This window comes from Pseudophryne corroboree, chromosome 9, assembly GCF_028390025.1.
Source record: "Pseudophryne corroboree isolate aPseCor3 chromosome 9, aPseCor3.hap2, whole genome shotgun sequence".
Classification (NCBI taxonomy): domain Eukaryota; kingdom Metazoa; phylum Chordata; class Amphibia; order Anura; family Myobatrachidae; genus Pseudophryne; species Pseudophryne corroboree.
Window position 1 is genome coordinate 14,784,407 of NC_086452.1, and position 23,367 is coordinate 14,807,773.

At 47.0% G+C, this 23,367-nt stretch overlaps 1 protein-coding gene across 29 annotated transcripts in view; it reads right to left on the reverse strand.

Moving 5' to 3' along the window:
• The window catches only part of ADGRL2 (adhesion G protein-coupled receptor L2), a 198,739-nt gene that overhangs the window by 46,705 nt on the left and 128,667 nt on the right, over window positions 1-23,367 (reverse strand). For 22 of the 29 annotated variants that reach the window (XM_063938992.1, XM_063938984.1, XM_063938990.1 and 19 more), the window contains exons 6-9: window positions 7,994-8,290; window positions 7,381-7,484; window positions 7,083-7,268; window positions 5,120-5,158 (exon numbers count right to left, since the gene is read on the reverse strand). In XM_063938992.1, coding sequence (XP_063795062.1) covers window positions 5,120-5,158; window positions 7,083-7,268; window positions 7,381-7,484; window positions 7,994-8,290 — 626 coding nt within the window. The remainder of the gene's footprint in view (window positions 1-5,119; window positions 5,159-7,082; window positions 7,269-7,380; window positions 7,485-7,993; window positions 8,291-23,367) is intronic. The other 7 variants (XM_063939006.1, XM_063938985.1, XM_063938995.1 and 4 more) reach the window with 1 other exon arrangement.

Genomic DNA, 23,367 nt, shown 5'->3' on the forward strand with positions numbered 1-23,367 from the left:
CCCACACAGAGAGACAACACACAGAGACGTCCCACCCACACAGAGAGACAACACACCGAGACATCCCGCCCACACAGAGAGACAACACACGAGACATCCCATCCACACAGAGAGACAACACACCGAGGCATCCCACCAACACAGAGAGACAACAAACCGAGACATCCCATCCACACAGAGAGGCAACACACCGAGACATCCCACCCACACAGAGAGACTACACACCGAGACATCCCACCCACACAGAAAGACAACACACCGAGGCATCCCACCCACACAGAGAGGCAACACACCGAGACATCCCACCCACACAGAGAGGTCCCACCCACACAGAGAGGCAACACACCGAGACATCCCACCCACACAGAGGTAAACACACCGAGACATCCCACCCACACAGAGAGACAACACACCGAGGCATCCCACCCACACAGAGAGACAACACACCGAGACATCCCATCCACACAGAGAGACAACACACCGAGGCATCCCACCCACACAGAGAGACAACACACCGAGACATCCCACCCACACAGAGAGACAACACACCGAGACATCCCATCCACACAGAGAGGCAACACACCGAGACATCCCACCCACACAGAGAGGTCCCACCCACACAGAGACAACACACCGAGGCATCCCACCCACACAGAGAGACAACACACCGAGGCATGCCGCCCACACTGAGAGACAACACACCGAGACATCCCACCCACACAGAGAGACAACACATGAGGCATCCCGCCCACACAGAGAGACAACACACCGAGGCATCCCACCCACACAGAGGCAACACACCGAGGCATCCCACCCACACAGAGAGACAACACACCAAGACACCCCACCCACACAGAGGCAACATACCGAGACATCCCACCCACACAGAGAGACAACACACCGAGGCATCCCACCCACACAGAGAGACAACACACCGAGACATCCCACCCACACAGAGAGACAACACACCGAGACATCCCACCCACACAGAGAGGCAACACACCGAGACATCCCGCCCACACAGAGAGACAACACACCGATACATCCCACCCACACAGAGAGGCAACACACCGAGGCATCCCACCCACACAGAGAGGCAACACACCGAGGCATCCCACCCACACAGAGAGACAACACACCGAGACATCCCACCCACACAGAGGCAACACACCGAGGCATCCCGCCCACACAGAGGCAACACACCGAGGCATCCCACCCACACAGAGAGACAACACACCGAGACATCCAACCCACACAGAGACACAACACACCGAGACATCCCACCCACACAGAGGCAATACACCGAGGCATCCCACCCACACAGATAGACAACACACCGAGGCATCCCACCCACACAGAGAGGCAACACACCGAGGCATCCCACCCACACAGAGAGGCAACACACCGAGGCATCCCACCCACACAGAGAGGCAACACACCGAGGCATCCCACCCACACAGAGAGGCAATACACCGAGGCATCCCGTCCACACAGAGAGACAACACACCGAGACATCCCACCCACACAGAGAGGCAACACACAGAGACATCCCACCCACACACAGAGAGGCAGCGTGCCGAGGCATCCCACCCACACACAGAGAGGTATCTCTTAGGAATCTCATTGAAACATATATAGATCTGATTTCCATTAAGTTTATACAACCAAATACCAATGAGGTACATTTAAAACCCCAAATTATATATATTTCTCTGCTGCTTCCATCAGAAACCAAAAACATTTTCAACTGGATTTTCAGCTACCCATAAGCCAAATATCCTGCCCATGGCACTACTCAGAGATGTGACATACCAGAACGGCAGGGGCTCTGGCCCCAGATTCTGATGTGGAAGTAACTGAGCACCTGGACAAAACCATGCTGCACTGCAAGGGGAGCAAATACATTTATATGTTTTCTGTGCAGGGTAAATACTGGCTGCTTTTTGCATGTAGCCCACAAATGTTACATCTGCACATGTTACATCTGTCCCCCTGCAGTGCAGCATGGTTTCGTCCAGGTGTACAGTTACTTGCTTTTTTTGCTTTACTTCCAAATCAGAATCAGAGCCCCTGAAATTCTGGTATGTCACATCTCTGTGGGATCCGGTCTGAAGATCGACAGTGTCTAGGTCGACAATGTTTAGGTCGACCACTATAGGTCGACAGTCACTAGGTCGACATGGATGGAAGGTCGACAGGGTTTCTAGGTCGACATGTGCTAGGTCGACAGGTCTAAAGGTCGACATGAGTTTTTTACATTTTTTTTGGGGGGGGGGGGGATTTTTTCATACTTAACGATCCACGTGGACTACGATTGGAACGGTAAAGTGTGCCGAGCAAAGCGGTAGCGGAGCGAAGGCACCATGCCCGAAGCATGGCGAGCGAAGCGAGCCATGCGAGGGGACGCGGTGCACTTATTTGGGATCCCGGTCACTTTACGATGAAAACGACACCCAAAAAAAAAAAAAATCCTCATGTCGACCTTTAGACCTGCCGACCTAGAAACCCTGTCGACCCTCCATCCATGTCGACCTAGTGACTGTCGACCTATAGTGGTCGACCTAAACATTGTCGACCTAGATACTGTCGATAAAACGAACCACACCCATCTCTGTGTGGTGCTATGTGCAGGATATTTGGCTTGTTGGGATCTGAACATCCAGTAGAAAATATTTGTAAGAACAGACCATGTGGAGGTTGCAACGTAAAACACGCTGAGGTTACAATACAAAAATCCAGTCATTTAATTTTATGTGCAGAAGTGTCTAAGTAACCCGCTGAGGAGCATTTAAACCATTTACAAGAGTTCCGTTTTATCGGTGGTCTATGCCACAAAGAGGACAAGGCAGTGAACTCCGTGTGACACACTCCGCTGCCGGTGACCCCCGTGTGACACACTCCCGCTGCCGGTGACAGGCCCGTAACTGGGGGAACAGATAGTGATTGCAGATGACAGGTTTATTAGCAATCGCTAATTCTGCTCAGACTCCCAGACATGCAAAATAATAGAGATGGAAAGAGATTTCAAAGAAACAAACTTAACAAAACAAACCAATTAAGCTAACGATTTAAGGAACTGATGGTGTTTTTTTGTTTGTTAAGATGCACAGATTTAACCATCTACTGAAGAGTGATCCAATGCGTCTCTTACTGGGTCCTTAGACAGAACATACATATATACCCGCTATTCTAGCCTGCGTTCATGACTACTGCGTCAGGTGCTCCTGTGCGTCACATTTAGCCAAATTCAAAACAAAACAAAATAAAAGGTCCTTGGATTTCTGGAAACCCATCAGTGCAATCTGGCAATGACCGATTCAAGGGAGTCCGCAGTTCAGATTATTTTGCGAACGGCCGATGGTTTGTGGTCTGCACATGTGCCGTGATGGTGTTACGATGGCGGTCGCAGTGTGGTTTTAGACGCAGTTTGAGTGACAGACGCTCATTGAGAACCCACGCAGGCTGCACATTGGGAATATAGTGAGGGCCTATAGCAGTCACAAGCAAAACGTGTAGGGGCCCCTAAGCCCTTCCCCGGCTGCACAGGAGGGCAGTACTGTCATACGTATACTTGGGGGAAAACAGTGCCCCCTGGTGGTCGTGTCGTGATAAAGGAAGAACATGTTTCACTTTCACTAAATAACTTTTTAATAACCTAATGCTGCTTTACTTATTAAAAGCATTTTGTTTCAAAATGTAAATGCACCTATTTATTTTGGGATTCAGGCAGACCCCAATCATTATTACACAAGATGGGCCTAAGTGACAATCTTTATATTCAGCATCAATACTAATAAATAAGTGCGTCTTGTGCATTTAAGTCACATGAAAACAGGGCTCAGCCCAGCGCTACTTTGCTTCAACATTGACGCTCACCTCACATTCAGTGGGGGCAATTCTATTCAGTGTAACGTGCGCAGAGTGCTGCCGAAACAAAGGAACAAAGACTATTTACTGCAGGGATAGCAACCTGTGGAAGTCCAACTGCTGTGGAACTACACAGCCCAGCATGCCCCGCCACCGCTTTGCTCTTAGGTCATACTAAATGTGTCTCAGGGCATGCTGGGATGTGCAGTTCCGCAGCAGCTGGAGTGCTGTAGGTTGCCTACTCATGGTCTACTGTATTAAACAGCAATGTGCGCAGCCGGATGTCACAGTGAGCGTCACCCCCTTCCTAGTAAAACGCGTTTTGTCACCTCTCTAGCATAGCACCAATCGTTTATAAACTAGAAATTACTGGGAAGGGAAACTGTATTTGTTAAAAAATAAAGGGAATGAGTGAGGAAGAGAGAGAGGCGGGCCAAATCTGCGAGAGGAAATTAATTAGCCTAATTAATCTTAATATCCTCTTTCTGCATAGCCGGTCACCCCAATCTCCCTCGCAGGCGCTGGGAAAGCTTCGTCCAAGTACTTCAGAAGCATTTTTCTTGCACTGTTACAAAGGAGAATATTCGAGCGTTCCGGCTGACGTTGCGGTAGCCATTAACTGAAGTGGGACAGAAATTGCTCTGTTGAGGCCAGCCTCATTAGTCACAAAGAAACACAGATTGAGCCTTCTAAGCTCAACTATAAATGAGGCCTCTGTCGCCAGCATCTCAGGGCACTGGAAGTCGGCTTGAAGAGGGGTTTATTTTTCTTGTCTGTCCTAAGGAACTCTATTGGGCAACCTATATGACACCGGTCAGACAGTAAGATCAAAGTACTAAGCTGCTTTGAAAATGGCTGACATAAGAAGAAGAATGACAAAAGCGAATGCAAAAAAAGAAAAACAGATTGCAAATAATATCTCTAATCAAAGCACATAACCAGGAGAGATTAACACTGCGGCGGGAGCGGCCCCCATTACGATCAGCAGAACCCACATCACTTGTATGTCCATTCACTGTCATCTCGGTTCCCCATAGCAGTAATTGCATGCACATGTGTTCAGCGGATACATGCAAGCTCAGCCAATCAGGAGCTCGCTAGGGAGAAGCAAGACGCAGCGTTGTTCCAGCACGACTGGGACTGAGCTGTGTCTATGCCTGTTGGCTGCCCAGCATCAGAGACAGAGAGGAAAGTAGTATGACGTGGAGGGAGAGAGATCCACCAGACGTAATGGGATAATCAGAAAGTGTACCTTTAAGTAAGCCCTGCAAGTCTTCTCTCGCTTTTGAAGCTTTGCAGAAAGAAAACCAGAATATTAGATTAAAATGAGATTGTTCAGTGATGCAGACTAGGCTCAGACTTTACTCACAAGATTTACAGTCATTATGCAGCTGCAATAACCTTTCAAGAACTAAAAACATCTTCATTTTGTATTCGCTGTAAATAACACTTAGTAGATCTGACCTCTAGGCAGTGAAGGCCGTCATTAGGACCCCCTGACACCAGTAAAGGACCATTTTACAGGCCGGATTACACTGAATGCAGCCTATCCAGTATCCTAATGCAGTCACTGGAGCTGGCAGAATGGATAGTCTGTATTCACATAGATAATGGTTCATCCGGCAACATGGCTGCCATCTCTGGGTCTCATTATCAGGCACAAAACAGCTGTGGCACAGAGCAGTATGCCGATTGGTGGCACAATATACGCCATTTGCACCTAGATTTCCCACTAAAAACTATTGGATTGCAGAGCAAGGTAGCAGAAAATGGGTGGAGTGAAGGCAATGGCAGCGGTTGGGCAGAGTGTAGGAGTTCACCAGCCAATGGCAGCGGTTGGGCAGAGTATAGGAGTTCACCAGCCAATGGCAGCGGTTGGGCAGAGTATAGGCGTTCACAAGTCAATGGCAGCAGTTGGGCAGAGTATAGGAGTTCACCAGTCAATGGGGAAAACTGGGTGGAGTGATTGCACGTCAGACTTAGGAAGAGGTTGGGCAGAGTAAGGGCGCCTCACCAAAGTATGGGAGAGGTTTGGTGGAGTAAGGGTGACTCACCCACCAGGGTACAGGAAAGGATTGGCTGAGTAAGGGTGCCTCACCAGAGTACGGGAGAAGTTGGGCAGAGTAAGGGTGTCTCACCAGATCATGAGAGAGTAAGGGTGTTTTGCCAGAGAATGGGAGTGGTTGGGCTGAGTGAGGGTGCCTCACCAGACTGCGGGGAGAGGGTGGGGAAGTGAGAGTGCCTCACCAGAGTAAGGGAGAGGTTAGGATGAGTGAGTGTGTTTCACCAAAGTAATGGGAAGGATGGGCTGAGTAAGGGTGCCTAACCAGACTACTGGAGAGGCTGGTAAAGTAAAGGTGACTCACAAGAGTATGGGAGAGGTTGGGCGAAGAGAGGATGACTTACTAGAGTATGGGAGAGGTTGAGTGGAGTAAGGGTGCCTCATGAGGGTATTAGAGAGGTTGGGCTGAGTGAGGGTGCCTCAGCAAACCATGGGAAAGGTTTGGCGGAGTGAGGGATGTGCTTCACCAGCTAATGGGAGGTATTGGGTGGATTCTCGAGTGATTACAAATAGTGAGATTTGATTTTGCAGAGCGATATTATTGAAATGAGATAAAGGAGTGAAGGAAGATTTTTAGGGCTGTTCTGTACTTTGCGGAAGGAAGCAAAGTGGCTTCATTCCATAGACCTACTTCTACTCTGCGCTAGATATGAGCTAGAGAACATGTCTCAGTCTAATACTTCTAAAAGGGCGGAGGTTGTTGATGTAAGCTGTGAATTGTGACGTTTACACATTTGGACATCTCTCTGCAAACTTAGGTTCACTTCTATTTACTAGCGGTGTCTCCATAAAGCACCTTGGAGCTGAGTGGACCATGCTGAAGAACGGATTCAAAAGTAAGGCTTGATGGATACATTGTGCTCCGTAAAGGATATGATAACGTGTAGGCAAAGCAATCCACTAAGACTGTAAAGTCTAAGTCTATATGAAATCCACCGGCTACATTCACTAATAGCCATTTGTCCTCTGTACTGACAATGACATAAATGATGATCCAGGTGTGTTAGAGTCAGACCAGCAGCAGGTACTTAGAAGAAAGCAGAGCCAGGTCACACTAGGACCATGTAATACCACCCAGGTGTAATAATAAAGCACCAGGACAGTTACACTGCAGCACAACACAAGCAGGAACATAAGTAAAGTGATGAATTACCTTGTTGTAGCTGCGTCCCACAGAGTCTTTCTCACTTGGCTTCAGCTCCTGTAACTGAGCGTCCAGGATGTCAACCAACTGCTCCATAAGCCGGACCGAGGAGCTGACATCTCCGGCAAACACCGCATTTTTTGTGTGTTTTGCCAGTTCGTTGGCCAGGTTAGCAGCGTTCTCTCCACTTCTAATCTGTAACATGAAACAGAGTCAACAAATGATTAACGCAATGGTCCAGCAGCACACTCGGTGGTTAGAAGGTCCAAATAAGTCAAATTAATACTCCGGAAACTATGGAACAAACCTTTTGGGCAAGCTGGTTGACCCAGTGTGAGGTACAGTTGCTGAGATCGGGGCCTTTATCGTTCCAGGTACCAGAGGAGATCAGACACAGATACGAAGCCATCCCTAGTAAGAAAACCCCATAAATGACTGACGAAGGCATGAGACGGACGATTGTGAAAATGGAAATCTTAACTAAACAAAGCAAGAAATGTAAAGAACATGTAAACGCATTGGAACGTCATTAAAAACATTCTGCTTTTGCAGTCCGTTTTGGAAATTCCGAAGACAGGGAGGTGACATCTATCATAAACTGAAACCTGCATAGGATAAAATAAAATACCGCCCGATAATCTCCGAATGTGGGTGGGTCTGTGTCAGCATGTCAAAGGCATCCGACAGGATAATCGTTCAGTGTGATGCTTTCGTCGTGACACAAACCCACTGGCCGTCGCGGTTCCCCAGCACCGTGTACGGGCGAGAGACAGGCGTGCAGGGGCTTGATGCCACACACAAAGTTACTGGGTTCCTAATTAAATGCTCTTTATACCATTTTTATTTTTTTAACTGAAATCACTGGAGTTCCTAAAGTTTTTGGAAAGTGGCGAAGCAAAGTGACGACTGAGGAAAGGTACCTCGTGTCCCCTTGGGGCAGGGTCGTTCTACCACCTTTCCTCTCGGTGTCTGAGGCCAGCTGATCCCCCTGGCATCCTTCGCTTCACAGAACTTCTCCGGCAGAGGGAAGACGCTGGTGAGCGGAGGGTTCTTTGTGGTGGAGAGGATGGCTGGGGGCTTGGGTCCTCTGCTCCCTTCCTTTGTACCTACAGTGGATGTTGTGCTAATTAGACCTTTCTGTGAAGTTGTAGTGGTAGTGGATACGGTCGTCTTAAGAATCTCGACTGGCGGTGTTTCTACCACTACGGTTGTAGGCACTGTTGAAAGAAAATTGGAAAACGTAATTAAAGAGAGACACAAAATCTTGTAGAAAAGAAGCCTAAAGCTTTTCAGGCTTTTAATACGTAGCTCGGAAAATGTGTCAGACAGAACACAACTTGCTTTAAAGAATGAAAATAGAAAAAAAAACGATGAGGAATATAGTTGTGTAATAAAGAGATTTAAGTGCATAGCGACAGAGCAAAGACCATTACACATCTTCCATATATTCTGTACAATGATTTACAAACATATTCCTTATCCATAGGAAGCTGTGAATAGCAGGTAACACATGTGACGGGAAAACAGGCTCCTCAGCCACACGCAACACAAAGAGTGCACACAGCGAAATAACACTTTACACTTCAGCTGTAACACAACAGAGAAGAATGGGATCTCTATAACTAGACGTTAATGCACCAGACGCAGTATATATCCACACACTGATCTCATCAGTGGACAGTAAAACAAAACCGTAGCGCACAGAAAAGAGACAGTACGCGCCATCCAATCACTGAGCAGGCCGCATTCTCCTGCACACGGCGTCTCCACAGTAAGTGGTGCCCTTTCTATCTGTACCCGACCGGGATCCTCTCACCCTCACTCCGGGGTCTCTACCAGTAATAAGCCCCAATATGCGGGATGTATAGCACTTGCATGCAGTGGTGAGTTACTGGACACAAGGCAACTGCCCACCACAAATGCTGCAAACCACGGAAAATGCTAATAGTTCAAACTACTGTGTTTGTTCTTCTGATAATCACTTACAAAATGATTCATTATAAGAGAGTCGCATTGTAAATCCTCCAGCCATCGCTCGTCCTACCTACCATACCTAATGGGAAAACACTTACATTTCTATGCGACTGGTCAGTAAATAAGCATTGCGGACAATGCGCCAAGTCAGTGACGTTTAACAACAACGCTTTAATGATATTTTCAACTCAACATTAAAAGTCATTTTTAAAACCAGAACATAATAACAAAAGTAATCTTAAAACTGAGATTAAATCAAGTAACCCCCAGATTTAATGGCAACCTTTGTAAATATGGTGTTACCTAGACCAGTCCTTGAAATGTTAAAGCTAGAATACTTGCATTAATAATATAGATCTTCAACATTTTAAGCAGTTTAAATTGTTTAGGAGCTTATATATAAATTACATAACTTCTTGGACAATATTTAAAGGCCATCACATTGGCCACAAAACGTTTTATGGTAAGATGAGGACATACTGCAGATCTTGTGGAGACTTTGCACAGACGCGTCCGTACCCACTACGCAACGCAAGACGCCTGGTGCAAGCGAGCCACACCCAACATCTTTTATATGCGTAAACGCTTCTTAGTCGCAATACAATGTGTCCGCACAGATTAATTTTATAGGTGACCCTTGTAGTCTGCATCTGTATACAAAGCACAATGGAACTTGGTGGCCACTGCAACGTAGCACTTGGTATATAGGATCACACACAGATGCGCACAGATATACAAAAGATTTACAAATCAAATGTATCAGTACAGTATAGCGGTTTTATTGCATTGTGACTAAGACGCACATTCGCACGAAAAGAAGCTTAGGAGCGCTAGTGTAAGAGGACACATCTGTAACTGCACACCATCTGCAGCGCTTCACAGAGAATATTTGGTCATTCCCGTAAAACCCTGCCGCGGTGGAGCTTACAGTCTATATTGCCTACCACATACACCCAGATACACACTAGGCGTAATTTTTTCCAAGAATCCAGTTTATCTACCAATATGTTTTTTGTTGAGTGGGATGAAACCGGAGCACCCTGGGGGGGGGGGGAAATGTGAGAACATACAAACGCTACACAAAGTGCCTTGGTGGGAATTGAAACCAACACATCAGTACTGTGAGGGAGTAATGCTAACCACTACACCAACCATGCTCACGGCTGGCTTATTTGAGTGTTACCTTACCAAAACAAACAGCGTACTGAATATACCCGTTTATGATGACTGATGAAGGCGAGTGACAGGGAAAACTGCTTGACATTTGCATTGTAGGAAAACATAAAAATATGCATATACACTAAAGGATTTTTATTTTTTTAAATGAGACGATTTAGACAATGGCGTGCAGGAAAATAATTCCTAGGCCATCTTTCCACCCCGCGCTGATTTGTGCTTGAGAGGTTCCGGCATGCCTGATTAGCCCTGAACAGAGCCGAGCAATGCATGCATGTCTTCCTTTAGTGATGGAACATTTCATGAACTGACATGGTTCCTTCAGATAACACCAATAAAAAGCAGCAAGTCGCTCGGTCAGGGGACAGTATACACCGCTGAATGAGAAGTGACAATACTGACGGAGGAGGATTCAAGAACTCGGCGGTTCTGAGTTTGCCGCAATGAGGTCAGGACGAAGAAAACAAATTAATTGGTGCAGGTCCTGTCTATGGGCCTTTCTCCTTGATTTAGTCTGTGGAATTTCCAACCTCGGCTTCCACCATTCCCAAGGACTGCATACTGTTAGGGGGGGCTGCAATGTGAGACTGCGTTCACACGGGCTACTTCCAGTGTGACGAGAGTGCTATGAAATACGGAGCCATTTTCATGGCCTCATTCGGGTCTGTTTGCCTCTTATAAGAACAAAAGGACGTAAACTGAACCTCACAGCGGCCTCATTTCTGGGGGAATATTTCCTTCAAGTAATCAACACAAATGATGAGATGACTGGAGATGAAAAAAAAAAAAAAGTCTAAAAATCGAATAAGAATTTGTTTGAACAGTTACTTAAACCCAATCACCACATGGTAATTGTAATATAATGTAACAAGACTCGGGGGGGGGGGGGGGGTCGGGGGTAGATGTATCCAAAAATAAAATTATTCAATTGTGAAACAATTTAACGAAACTGGAAAACAAATCTGAGCCACAGTAACAAAGAAACCTCAATGTGTCAGGCATAAAACCACATTTAACCCAAAACACTGATATGGTGATTAAGCTCAACCACACTGAATATATATATATATATATATATATATTATACACATATATGTATATACACATATATACATATACACACACACACTATACAAACATGCAAACCCTACAATGACCAGCTCATCAATGCCCTAAGAACTAGCGACATTGCCGAGGCCTGAGGAAAATTGCACCTCACGCCTCAGTGATGTCATTAGGGGGTTTGTACAAATTCAGTAATAATGATAAAATTACATAGTCAAGGTCAATGATCAGCATATAAACACGTATAAATGTCTACACGCACAAAAACACACAACAACAAAAGTCCTGGAATAAGCTATATATATAAATGGAGATTTTCACCCTCTTCACACCCCATTAATGTCATCAAATGCCATCCACGTTAATAGTAATCATGACTTTATTTTTCTTTTCGTTTTTTTTTTTTTCCATTTAAAACATGGGAGCGTAATGATGAAGTATGGCAACTGCTATTAGCGCCATCATTAGCTACAGATCCCACAGCACGCACAGCTGATTAGTGTATATTTAATCACTCAAATGTGTATTAAAATTAGCCCGGTTACATTAGCCTGGATTCCAGGTAATTCTTGAAACATGTAGGTTATTTTTATCCCCCGGGATCCGCATTGATAACAGGACTTGTGACAGCTTCCTCTGGTTGTATAATTAGGTAGCAAACCAGCAATCAAATGCATATGGCAAGCTCAGGCCTGCAACTTACTGCTTGGTTATATTCCTATTTATCATCTGTATCACTGCTGTGCGGGTGTGTTAATACCCAGCACTGGATGCAAGGGGTCTGTATCATACATGTATATAAGGGCGATTAGACGTTAATGAAGAATCCAGATACCAGAACATGGTATGCCATTGCCTCTGCTGCAAGCGGCCATGTTATTTGGGAGGGGCTTGTATGAGTAAACAGGTGATAAGTGACTGCCGGATTTGCGGACTTGCTTTGCTGCAATGCACAGTGGGGATTGGCGGGTTCCAAAGCAGTGAGTAGGGTCAGCGATGTCACAGCAATTCACTTGTAACTATCTGGGCAGCACGGGTGGTGTAGTGGTTAGCATTACTGCCTCACAGCACTGAGGTCATGGGATCGATTCCCACCACGGCCCTAACTGTGTGGAGTTTGTATATTCTCCCCGTGTTTGCGTGGATTCATATGAACGGCCAAATATTCTCTGTAACGCGCTGCGGAATATGTGTGCGATATATAAATAACCGGTAATGACATGTCCCCCTCAGGACACTGTAGTAATGATGCGGGAGGGGCTGCAGCTGACTGTAATGGGCCGGGGAGGTAACAGAACTGCAGAGGGGAAACTTATTGATGGATACAGAAAAGCAAACCACAATGCCCATTAATAGAATGCTGGCTTGTCATTATCTAGAAATAACTTTGCATATAAACATCGATGCTGTGAGATACATTTGCAGAACGCTGTCCTCTAAGGTGGACGCCAATTAAAAAAAGAAAAAGAAAAGAAAAAACACACTGGAAAACCAGGTAATCAATGTGAGGAGTATAACAAACGAAACTGTTCAGGAAAAGAGAGACATGATTTGGAAGAAGATTATTAATATTGGTATAAAGACACTTTAATGGCGCCAGCACTGGTTAATGCATGCCTGGGAATTCACAGACCACTCAATTCTCAAATAAATGTGTAGCACTAGATTGGGATATGAGGGTATGTGAGGACAATCACACTAGCCAAGACACAGCAAAGCATGTTCCCAGCACAAAATCCACACACGGAGCGAGTATCGCAGAGCATCACTCCCGCAGCCCACACTAGTACTGGCAGGGCTCACACCCTGATCTATTCTCCATATGTTACCGGGCTGGTTCCAGAGCCTGCTGGCTCGGCAATGTCCGTTCTAGAAGGGGGGTCTATAAACGCTCTCTGGATGCCTCGCCACACACATGGGAACCGGATTCTTTTACACACAGGTGAATATGACCTGAACCTGAGATTTCAGAAGAATAGAAAGTAAGCAGAGAGCATATAATGAAAGTGAAACTAACACCCCCTAACATGATGCAGTATAAAGAGCAAGCTGCACTGCCTTGGAAATTATGAGTTATTTGGAGGTTGCTCACCGCACGTTGCCATATTACTAGGAAAGTCTTTTTGATTATAAAAAGGGACTTTTCATCAACAGAATGGACACAGCCATTCCCTGGGATGACTAACTGGAACTAGTTACTAGTGAACGGACAGGCTGCGTTATTATGAATATTGCTTCAGCTATAAATTGATCGGGTGTGGTTCGTTTTATCGACAGTGTCTAGGTCGACAATGTTTAGGTCGACCACTATAGGTCGACAGTCACTAGGTCGACATGGATGGAAGGTCGACAGGGTTTCAAGGTCGACAGGGTTTCTAGGTCGACATGTGCTAGGTCGACAGGTCTAAAGGTCGACATGATGATTTTTATTTTTTTTGGTGTCGTTTTCTTCGTAAAGTGACCGGGATCCCAAATTAGTGCACCGCGTCCCCTCGCATGGCTCGCTTCGCTCTTCATGCTTCGGGCATGGTGCCTTCGCTCCGCTACCGCTTCGCTCGGCACACTTTACCGTTCCAATCGTAGTCCACGTGGATCGTTAAGTATGAAAAAATTCAAAAAAAGAAAACATTTTTGAAAAACTCATGTCGACCTTTAGACCTAGCACATGTCGACCTAGAAACCCTGTCGACCTTCCATCCATGTCGACCTAGTGACTGTCGACCTAAACATTGTCGACCTAGACACTGTCGATAAAACGACCGGATCCCAAATTGATCACCTACATCAGGCCTGGCCATCCTGTGGCTGTCCAGCTGTTGTGAGACTACAACCCAGCATGCTTTGCCACAGTTTTACCATTCCAAAGTAGCAAACGGTGGCAAGGCATGCTGGGACTTGTAGTTTCACCACAGCTGGATTGGCCAAGCCTGTCCTACATGGTTTGCAGGCGACGAGGCCACTTTATGACAATCTTGGAAATGCAGGAGCACTGCACAATTGTAAGGTTTATCCATAATGATAGGTATATGCGTACAAGCTGGCAGTGCAGGGCCACGTTTGCAGCGGAGAACAGTTTTATACCATCTCGCACACATTTTGCCAACTGCCTGGATGGAAATGTTCCCCCCGTACACACAAGGTCTTCGGTAGAGCGTAACCTGCGCCTGGCAGCTTGCAACATAAAATAATGAAAGGTAAGGAAAGCGCTGGCTGAGCATTAATGGGAAGAGCAATTACCCATCATCCTCTGCGGCTTTCATGAATATATAAAAAGCGTCACTATAACAGAACGCTTTATGCTGGCCGGGAGAAAAGACCCTTCCAGCGCACTTACCATATGAATGCTACGCAGCTCTAGGAACCGGAACATACTCGGGAATCAGGAACACTGCACCATGTTTGGGGAGCAGCGGCGGATTACTCAGACCTAACGCCACTTTCCTGGGAACAAGCCTCATTTACTAACATCACCAAGCAGACCAGTGCTGGACACTTCTGGAACTAGCCTGGGAAGCCTCACAGCCGATACCACTGCCGCTAATCCCTGGAGGTGACCATTGCTGACCAGGGATGGATCTAGACTTTTCTTTTAGGGGGGGCGGTTTATTTATTCCTGACTCCTCCCCTACATTCATTACTCCTCCCACTTCCTGTACCAACTGTCCATTAATGCTCTAAAGAGCATATAAAGCATTGCCAGGCTGCACATGTACTTCTTATGTAGCACACACACACCGGGCACAGGTAACTACTAACACACCGATGGGCGGCACACAAGGTGGGGGTGACGGCATGTGATGATGGCAGATGGGGCTATGGGCCCCGGAGGATGGGGAGGGATGTTAGTGCAGCCACACACCATCACCTGGCAGCAGCCCCCACCTCATGTAAGTGGGCGTGGCTATGACAGTTAGGGGGGGGGGGGGGGGCGTTCGCCCCATTCGCCCCCCCCCTGGATCCAGCCCTGTTGCTGACACGTAGTTCCCTACTGGATACATTAATCATTGGAACAGCCACTCTGGACATTACAGCGTTCTAATCGCTAATATTACACTTGCACAGCCGCCATCTCTCTCTTATAACACTGGTCACCCTCACACTCCATACATAGCTGGTTGGCAGTACCAATCACCCTCCATTATACAGCAATTACTTTCTGCATGAAGAATGCGGCGGTCACTGGAATAACCACAACCTGGAGGACATCTGGTGCAAATGAGCAGCAAGAGGTCTTCACTGACCAGACGCAATGCCCCGGCCGCCACGTATAACCTCTGCAGGACGTGCCACGGATGGAATACAGCGGCTCTGCGACTGTACCTCCTATCAGCCCCATACAGACCGGCAGCAATCAGCTCAGGGACAGTAAAGTGGTATTAGGGGCTATTACTGGATCTTCATCACCATTTTAATGCTTTTTAGCAAAACTAAGTTGTGGATTGAAAACAAAACAAAAATAATGGTGGCTGAATTTCCATTGCCAAAGACACCCCCCCCCCCTCTCCCCCTCCCCTTAAGGATTATACGCAGCTGTAATGCTAGATAATAAATCTAGAGCATGTTTTGTAAACAATATAATCAACAATTAAGACAAATGTAGAAATATTTGTAAATGAAGATTTGGCGGTCTGGACAGTAAACGTTTAGCTCTGTAGAGTTATTTTATAAATACTTGTAATGTGCCCTGTGAGGAACATAAGTCTCCTTACAAAGTAATTATTCTACAAATGTTGGACACATACACCAAAATGCACATGTGTATATATTAGGTATAGAGGGGGTGGGGGGTTTGAGTGAATTGTTTTTGGGCACGTCTAAGTAATGGGTGCCTAGCCAGTGATATCCAATTGCTCTGCGAATGCCACGGGCGACCATTCTTTATCATGCTCATCACACCCAAACGCACCGGTTTTAGACACGTAAGGTGGTTAAGCCAGGGAAAAGTACTGGGCACTGTGGAAACCCCAGTTTCGTTGCCCAAAAGCCTGATTTATCCCAGATTTCTGCTTGGCACACCTCAGGAGGTAACGGAGTAGAAATAATAAGAATTTACTTACCGATAATTCTATTTCTCGTAGTCCGTAGTGGATGCTGGGGACTCCGTCAGGACCATGGGGAATAGCGGCTCCGCAGGAGACAGGGCACAAAAGTAAAAGCTTTAGGATCAGGTGGTGTGTACTGGCTCCTCCCCCTATGACCCTCCTCCAAGCCTCAGTTAGGATACTGTGCCCGGACGAGCGTACACAATAAGGAAGGATCTTGAATCCCGGGTAAGACTCATACCAGCCACACCAATCACACTGTACAACCTGTGATCGGAACCCAGTTAACAGTATGATAAAACGTAGAAGCCTCTGAACAGACGGCTCACAACAATAACAACCCAATTTTTTGTAACAATAACTATGTACAAGTATTGCAGACAATCCGCACTTGGGATGGGCGCCCAGCATCCACTACGGACTACGAGAAATAGAATTATCGGTAAGTAAATTCTTATTTTCTCTAACGTCCTAAGTGGATGCTGGGGACTCCGTCAGGACCATGGGGATTATACCAAAGCTCCCAAACGGGCGGGAGAGTGCGGATGACTCTGCAGCACCAAATGAGAGAACTCCAGGTCCTCCTCAGCCAGGATATCAATTTTGTAGAAATTTACAAACGTATTTGCTCCTGACCAAGTAGCTGCTCAGCAAAGTTGTAAAGCCGAGACCCCTCGGGCAGCCGCCCAAGATGAGCCCACCTTCCTTGTGGAGTGGGCATTTACAGATTTTTGGCTGTGGCAGGCCTGCCACAGAATGTGCAAACTGAATTGTACTACAAATTCAGCGAGCAATCGTCTGCTTAGAAGCAGGAACACCCATCTTGTTGGGTGCATACAGGCTAAACAGCGAGTCAGATTTTCTGACTCCAGTCGTCCTAGAAACATATTTTCAGGGCCCTGACAACGTCAAGTAACTTGGAGTCCTCCAAGTCCCTAGTAGCCGCAGGTACCACAATAGGTTGATTCATGTGAAAAACAGAAAACACCTTAAGGAGAAATTGAGGACGAGTCCTCAATTCTGCCCTGTCAGAATGAAAAATTAAGTAAGGGCTTTTATATGATAAAGCCGCCCATTCTGACACACGCCTGGCTGAAGCCAGGGCTAATAGCATCATCACCTTCCATGTGAAATATTTTAAGTCCACAGTGGTGAGTGGATCAAACCAATGTGACTTTAGGAAACTCAAAACAACATTGAGATCCCAAGGTGCCACTGGGGCACAAAAGGAGGCTGTATATGCAGTACCCCTTTTACAAACGTCTGAACTTCAGGCACTGAAGCCAGTTCTTTCTGGAAGAAATTCGACAGGGTCGAAATTTGAACCTTAATGGACCCTAATTTTAGGCCCATAGACAGTCCTGTTTTCAGGAAATGTAGGAAACGACCCAGTTGGAATTCCTCTGTAGGGACCTTCTTGGCCTCACACCACGCAACATATTTTCGCCAAATGCGGTGAAAATGTTTTGCGGTTACATCCTTCCTGGCTTCGACCAGGGTAGGGATGACTTCATCTGGAATGCCCTTTCAGGATCCGGCGTTCAACTGCCATGCCGTCAAACGCAGCCGCGGTAAGTCTTGGAACAGACAAGGCCCCTGCTGGAGCAGGTCCTTTCTTAAAGGTAGAGGCCACGGTTCTTCCGTGAGCATCTCTTGAAGTTCCGGGTACCAAGTCCTTCTTGACCCATCCGGAACCACGAGTATCGTTCTTACTCATCTCCTTCTTATGATTCTCAGTACTTTGGTATGAGATGCATATGAGGGAACACATACCCTGACTGGTACACCCACAGTGTTACCAGAGCGTCTACCGCTATTGCCTGAGGGTCCCTTGACCTGGCGCAATATCTGTCTAGTTTTTTGTTCAGGCGGGACGCCATCATGTCCACCTTTGGTTTTTCCCAACGGTTTACAATCATGTGGAAGACTTCCCGCTGAAGTCCCCACTCTCCCGGGTGGAGGTTATGCCTGCTGAGGAAGTCTGCTTCCCAGTTTTCCACTCCCGGAATTAACACTGCTGAGAGTGTTATCACATGATTTTTCGCCCAGCGAAGAATCCTTGCAGTTTCTGCCATTTCCCTCCTGCTTCTTGTGCCGCCCTGTCTGTTTTCGTGGGCGACTGCCGTGATGTTGTCCCACTGGATCAATACCGGCTGACCTTGAAGCAGAGGTCTTGCTAAGCTTAGAGCCTTGTAAATTGCCCTTAGCTCCAGTATATTTATGTGGAGAGAAATCTCCAGACTTGATCACACTCCCTGGAAATTTTTTCCTTGTGTGACTGCTCTCCAGCCACTCAGGCTGGCATCCGTGGTCACCAGGACCCAGTCCTGAATGCCGAATCTGCGGCCCTTTCATAGATGAGCACTCTGCAGCCACCGCAGAAGAAAACACCCTTGTCCTTGGAGACAGGGTTATCCGCTGATGCATCTGAAGATGCGATCCGGACCATTTTCCCAGCAGATCCCACTGAAAGGTTCTTGCGTGAAATCTACCGAATGGGATCGCTTTGTAAGAAACCACCATTTTTCACAGGACCCTTGTGCAATGATGCACTGATACTTTTCCTGGTTTTAGGAGGTTCCTGACTAGCTCGGATAACTCCCTGGCTTTCTTCTCCGGGAGAAAACATCCTTTTCTGGACTGTGTCCAGAATCATCCCTAGGAACATTAGACGTGTCGTCGGAAAAAGCTGCGATTTTGGAATATTTAGAATCCACTCGTGCTGTCGTAGAACTACTTGAGATAGTGCTACTCCGACCGCCAACTGTTCTCTGGACCTTGCCCTTATCAGGAAAGCGTCCATATTTCTTTTAGGAAGAATCATCATTTCGGCCATTACCTTGGTAAAGACCCGGGGTGCCGTGGACAATCCAAACGGCAGCGTCTGAACTGATAGTGACAGTTCTGTACCACGAACCTGAGATACCCTTGGTGAGAAGGGCAAAATTTGGACATGTAGGTAAGCGTCCCTGATATCCAGTGACACCATATCGTCCTGGTTCGCTATCACTGCTCTGAGTGACTCTATCTTGATTTGAACCCTTGTATGTAATTGTTCAAATCTTTCAGATCTCACCGAGCCGTCTGGCTTCAGTACCACAATATAGTGTGGAATAATACCCCTTCCCTTGTTGTAGGAGGGGTACTTTGATTATCACCTGCTGGGAATACAGCCTGTGAATTTTTTTCCAATACTGCCTCCCTGTCGGAGGGAGACGTTGGTAAAGCAGACTTCAGGAACTTGTGAGGGGGAGACGTCTCGAATTTCCAATGTACACCTGGGATACTACGTGTAAGATCCAGGAGTCCACTTGCGAGTGAGCCCACTGCGTGCTGAAACTCTTGAGATGACCCCCCACCGCACCTGAGTCCGCTTGTATGGCCCCAGCGTCATGCTGCGGACTTGGCAGAAGCTGTGGAGGACTTCTGTTCCTGGGAATGGGCTGCCTGCTGCAGTCTTCTTCCCTTTCCTCTAACCCTGGGCAGATATGACTGGCCTTTTGCCCGCCTGCCTTTATGGGTACGAAAGGACTGAGACTGAAAAGACTGTGTCCTTTTCTGCTGAGATGTGACTTGGGGTAACAAAAGTGGATTTTCCAGCTGTTGCCATGGCCACCAGGTCCTATGGACCGCCCCTTTATACGGCAATACTTCCATGTGCCGTCTGGAATCTGCATCACCTGACCACTGTCGTGTCTATAAACATCGTCTGGCAGATATGGACATCACATTTACTCTTGATGCCAGAATGCAAATATCCCTCTGTGCATCTCGCATATATAGAAATGCATCCTTAAATGCTCTATATTCAATAAAATATTGTCCCTGTCAAGGGTATCAATATTTTCAGTCAGGAAATCCGACCAAGCCCCCCCAGCGCTGCACATCCAGGCTGAGGCGATTGCTGGTCGTAGTATAACACCAGTATGTGTGTATATACTTTTTAGGATATTTTTCAGCTTCCTATCAGCTGGCTCCTTGAGGGCGGCCGTATCTGGAGACGGTAACGCCACTTGTTATTATAAGCGTGTGAGCGCCTTATCCACCCCTAAGGTGTGTTTCCCAACTCGCCCTCACTTCTGGCGGGAAAGGGTATACCTCCAATAATTTTCTATCGGAGGAAACCCACGTATCATCACACACTTTAATTTATCTGATTTAGGAAAAACTACAAGTAGATTATTCCCACCCTACATAATACCCTTATTTGTGGTACTTGTAGTATCAGAAATATGTAACACCTCCTTCATTGCCCTTAACATGTAACGTGTGGCCCTAAAGGAAAATACGTTTGTTTCTTCACCGTCGACACTGAAGTCAGTGTCCGTGTCTGTGTCGACCAACTGAGGTAAATGGGCGTTTTTACAAGCCCCTGACGGTGTCTGAGACGCCTGGACAGGTACTAATTTGTTTGCCGGCCGTCCCATGTCGTCAACCGACCTTGCATCGTGTTGACATTATCACGTAATTCCTAAATAAGCCATCCATTCCGGTGTCGACTCCCTAGAGAGTGACATCACCAATACAGGCAATTTGCTCCGCCTCCTCACCAACATCGTCCTCCTACATGTCGACACACACGTACCGACACACAGCACACACACAGGGAATGCTCCGATAGAGGACAGGACCCCACTAGCCCTTTGGGGAGACAGAGGGAGAGTTTGCCAGCACACACCAAAAACGCTATAATTATACAGGGACAACCCCTTATACAAGTGTGTTCCCTTATAGCATTTTCACATATGTAATCATATCGCCAAATAAGTGCCCCCCCTCTCTGTTTTAACCCTGTTTCTGTAGTGCAGGGGAGAGCCTGGGAGCCTTCCTCACAGCAGAGCTGAGCAGGAAAATGGCGCCGTGTGCTGAGGAGAATAGGCCCCGCCCCCTTTTCGGCGGGCTTCTTCTCCCGTTTTTCTGAGACCTGGCAGGGGTTAAATACATCCATATAGCCTCCAGGGGCTATATGTGATGTATTTTTAGCCATAAAAGGTATTATACATTGCTGCCCAGGGCGCCCCCAGCAACGCCCTGCACCCTCCGTGACCGTTGGTGTGAAGTGTGTGACAACAATGGCGCACAGCTGCAGTGCTGTGCGCTACCTTCATGAAGACTGAAAAGCCTTCTGCCGCCTGTTTCTGGACCTTCAATCTTCAGCATCTGCAAGGGGGGTCGGCGGCGCGGCTCCGGGACGAACCCCAGGGTGAGACCTGTGTTCCAACTCCCTCTGGAGCTAATGGTGTCCAGTAGCCTAAGAAGCCAATCCATCCTGCACGCAGGTGAGTTGAACTTCTCTCCCCTAAGTCCCTCGATGCAGTGAGCCTGTTGCCAGCAGGACTCACTGAAAATAAGAAACCTAAAAACTTTTTCTAAGCAGCTCCTTAAGAGAGCCACCTAGATTGCACCCTGCTCGGACGGGCACAAAAACCTAACTGAGGCTTGGAGGAGGGTCATAGGGGGAGGAGACAGTACACACCACCTGATCCTAAAGCTTTTACTTTTGTGCCCTGTCTCCTGCGGAGCCGCTATTCCCCATGGTCCTGACGGAGTCCCCAGCATCCACTTAGGACGTTAGAGAAAATGGGTGCCCGCAGCACTCATGCCCAATGGCATAAGACTGAATAGTTTCCATCCACAAAAACAATTGAATTCCCTCCTTAGATGTTGAGAACTGTCTAAGGGGGTGATTGAGCGCTTATAGCTCCCATGTTAACAGCACAGGAACTATTCAATTGTTTGTGCAACCAGTCCTGCGGCTGCACCTACCACGGGTCTCTGCTTGCACCCGCCTGGGGTACCAGCAGAGATACCCATAATGTAGGACTTTGGGGTTAGACGCGAGAGCTGGGCGTCCAGCACTTAGTACAGGAAAAGCTGCTTAACGCGGCTAATCCTGTGCACTCATACGGGAGAGAAGGGCTGGTCGCACAAACAATGTAATAGCTCCAGTACAGATGATATGGCAGCTACACACAATTGAATCACCCCTAAAAGGTTAAGGGCGCAAATCAATTCTTGGGGAATGTGCGCAGAGTGCCTCCGAACAAAGGTGCTCCGTGACCAATCTTAGCTTCACTTTCCCATGTAACCCACAGATGTGAGCAGCAAAATGATTGGCTATTAACTACCATAAAAATTAACTGTGCTCCAAGATATTTATCCAAGGTCAAAAGGAGTTGTCAGTGATGGTGGAATCTGAGTCTTCATCATATTAATAAATGTCGAAAGCACAAAGTAGATATAAGGGTCATTCTTTTCAGTTGTCTAAGGGTACATCCCCTTTCAGTAGTCAGAGGGTCCATCCTTTTCAGTTGTCAATGCTATGTGTACATCAGGCTTACTTTGTGACCTTATGGGAGTACAAAGTCGACACAACGTAGCATAAATTAAAGTGAGATTAGATCCAAGTGCACCCACTGTAAAATTAGCTAGAGGGGAGTCAACCTCAGGAAGCCTCGGAGTGCTAGGTCCTACTTTGTAGTGAGAGGGAGAGAGCACATGAGGATATATTGTGTTCCGCCAAACAGGCGATATATCACAGAGGCCTATGTGCTGAGATACACAGGAATATATCACGTCTGTAATGAGCTACACCGGGAAAGGCACAATAAATAAACAGTGGAAATGACTTCGCTAACACCTGGGACAGACGGGAAACATGCACACGCCCCCCCCCCCGGGAGCACAGACCATATACAATACAGAGCGTCAATGCTAGTCACAGGCTGTCATATAAAGTCATTACGTTTACTGCACAACATCGGTCAGGAGCATCCGAAGATCAAGGGCATTTATCTTCTCTTCAGATGCAAGCACACGGTCAAGTCCTCCATCCAAACACAACACCCCGCCAGGCGTCCCCCGCACTGTGCGCACACGTGAAAGTGTCACAAGTCATGTGTGATTTCCCAAACATGGAACCATGATCACATCATGCACAAAATAATTGGTGTGAAATACTCTATTCCTGATGAAAGCATCACTGCCGAAAATACACCCAATCCTCAAATTCAAAGAACAAAATAAAAATGTGTGAT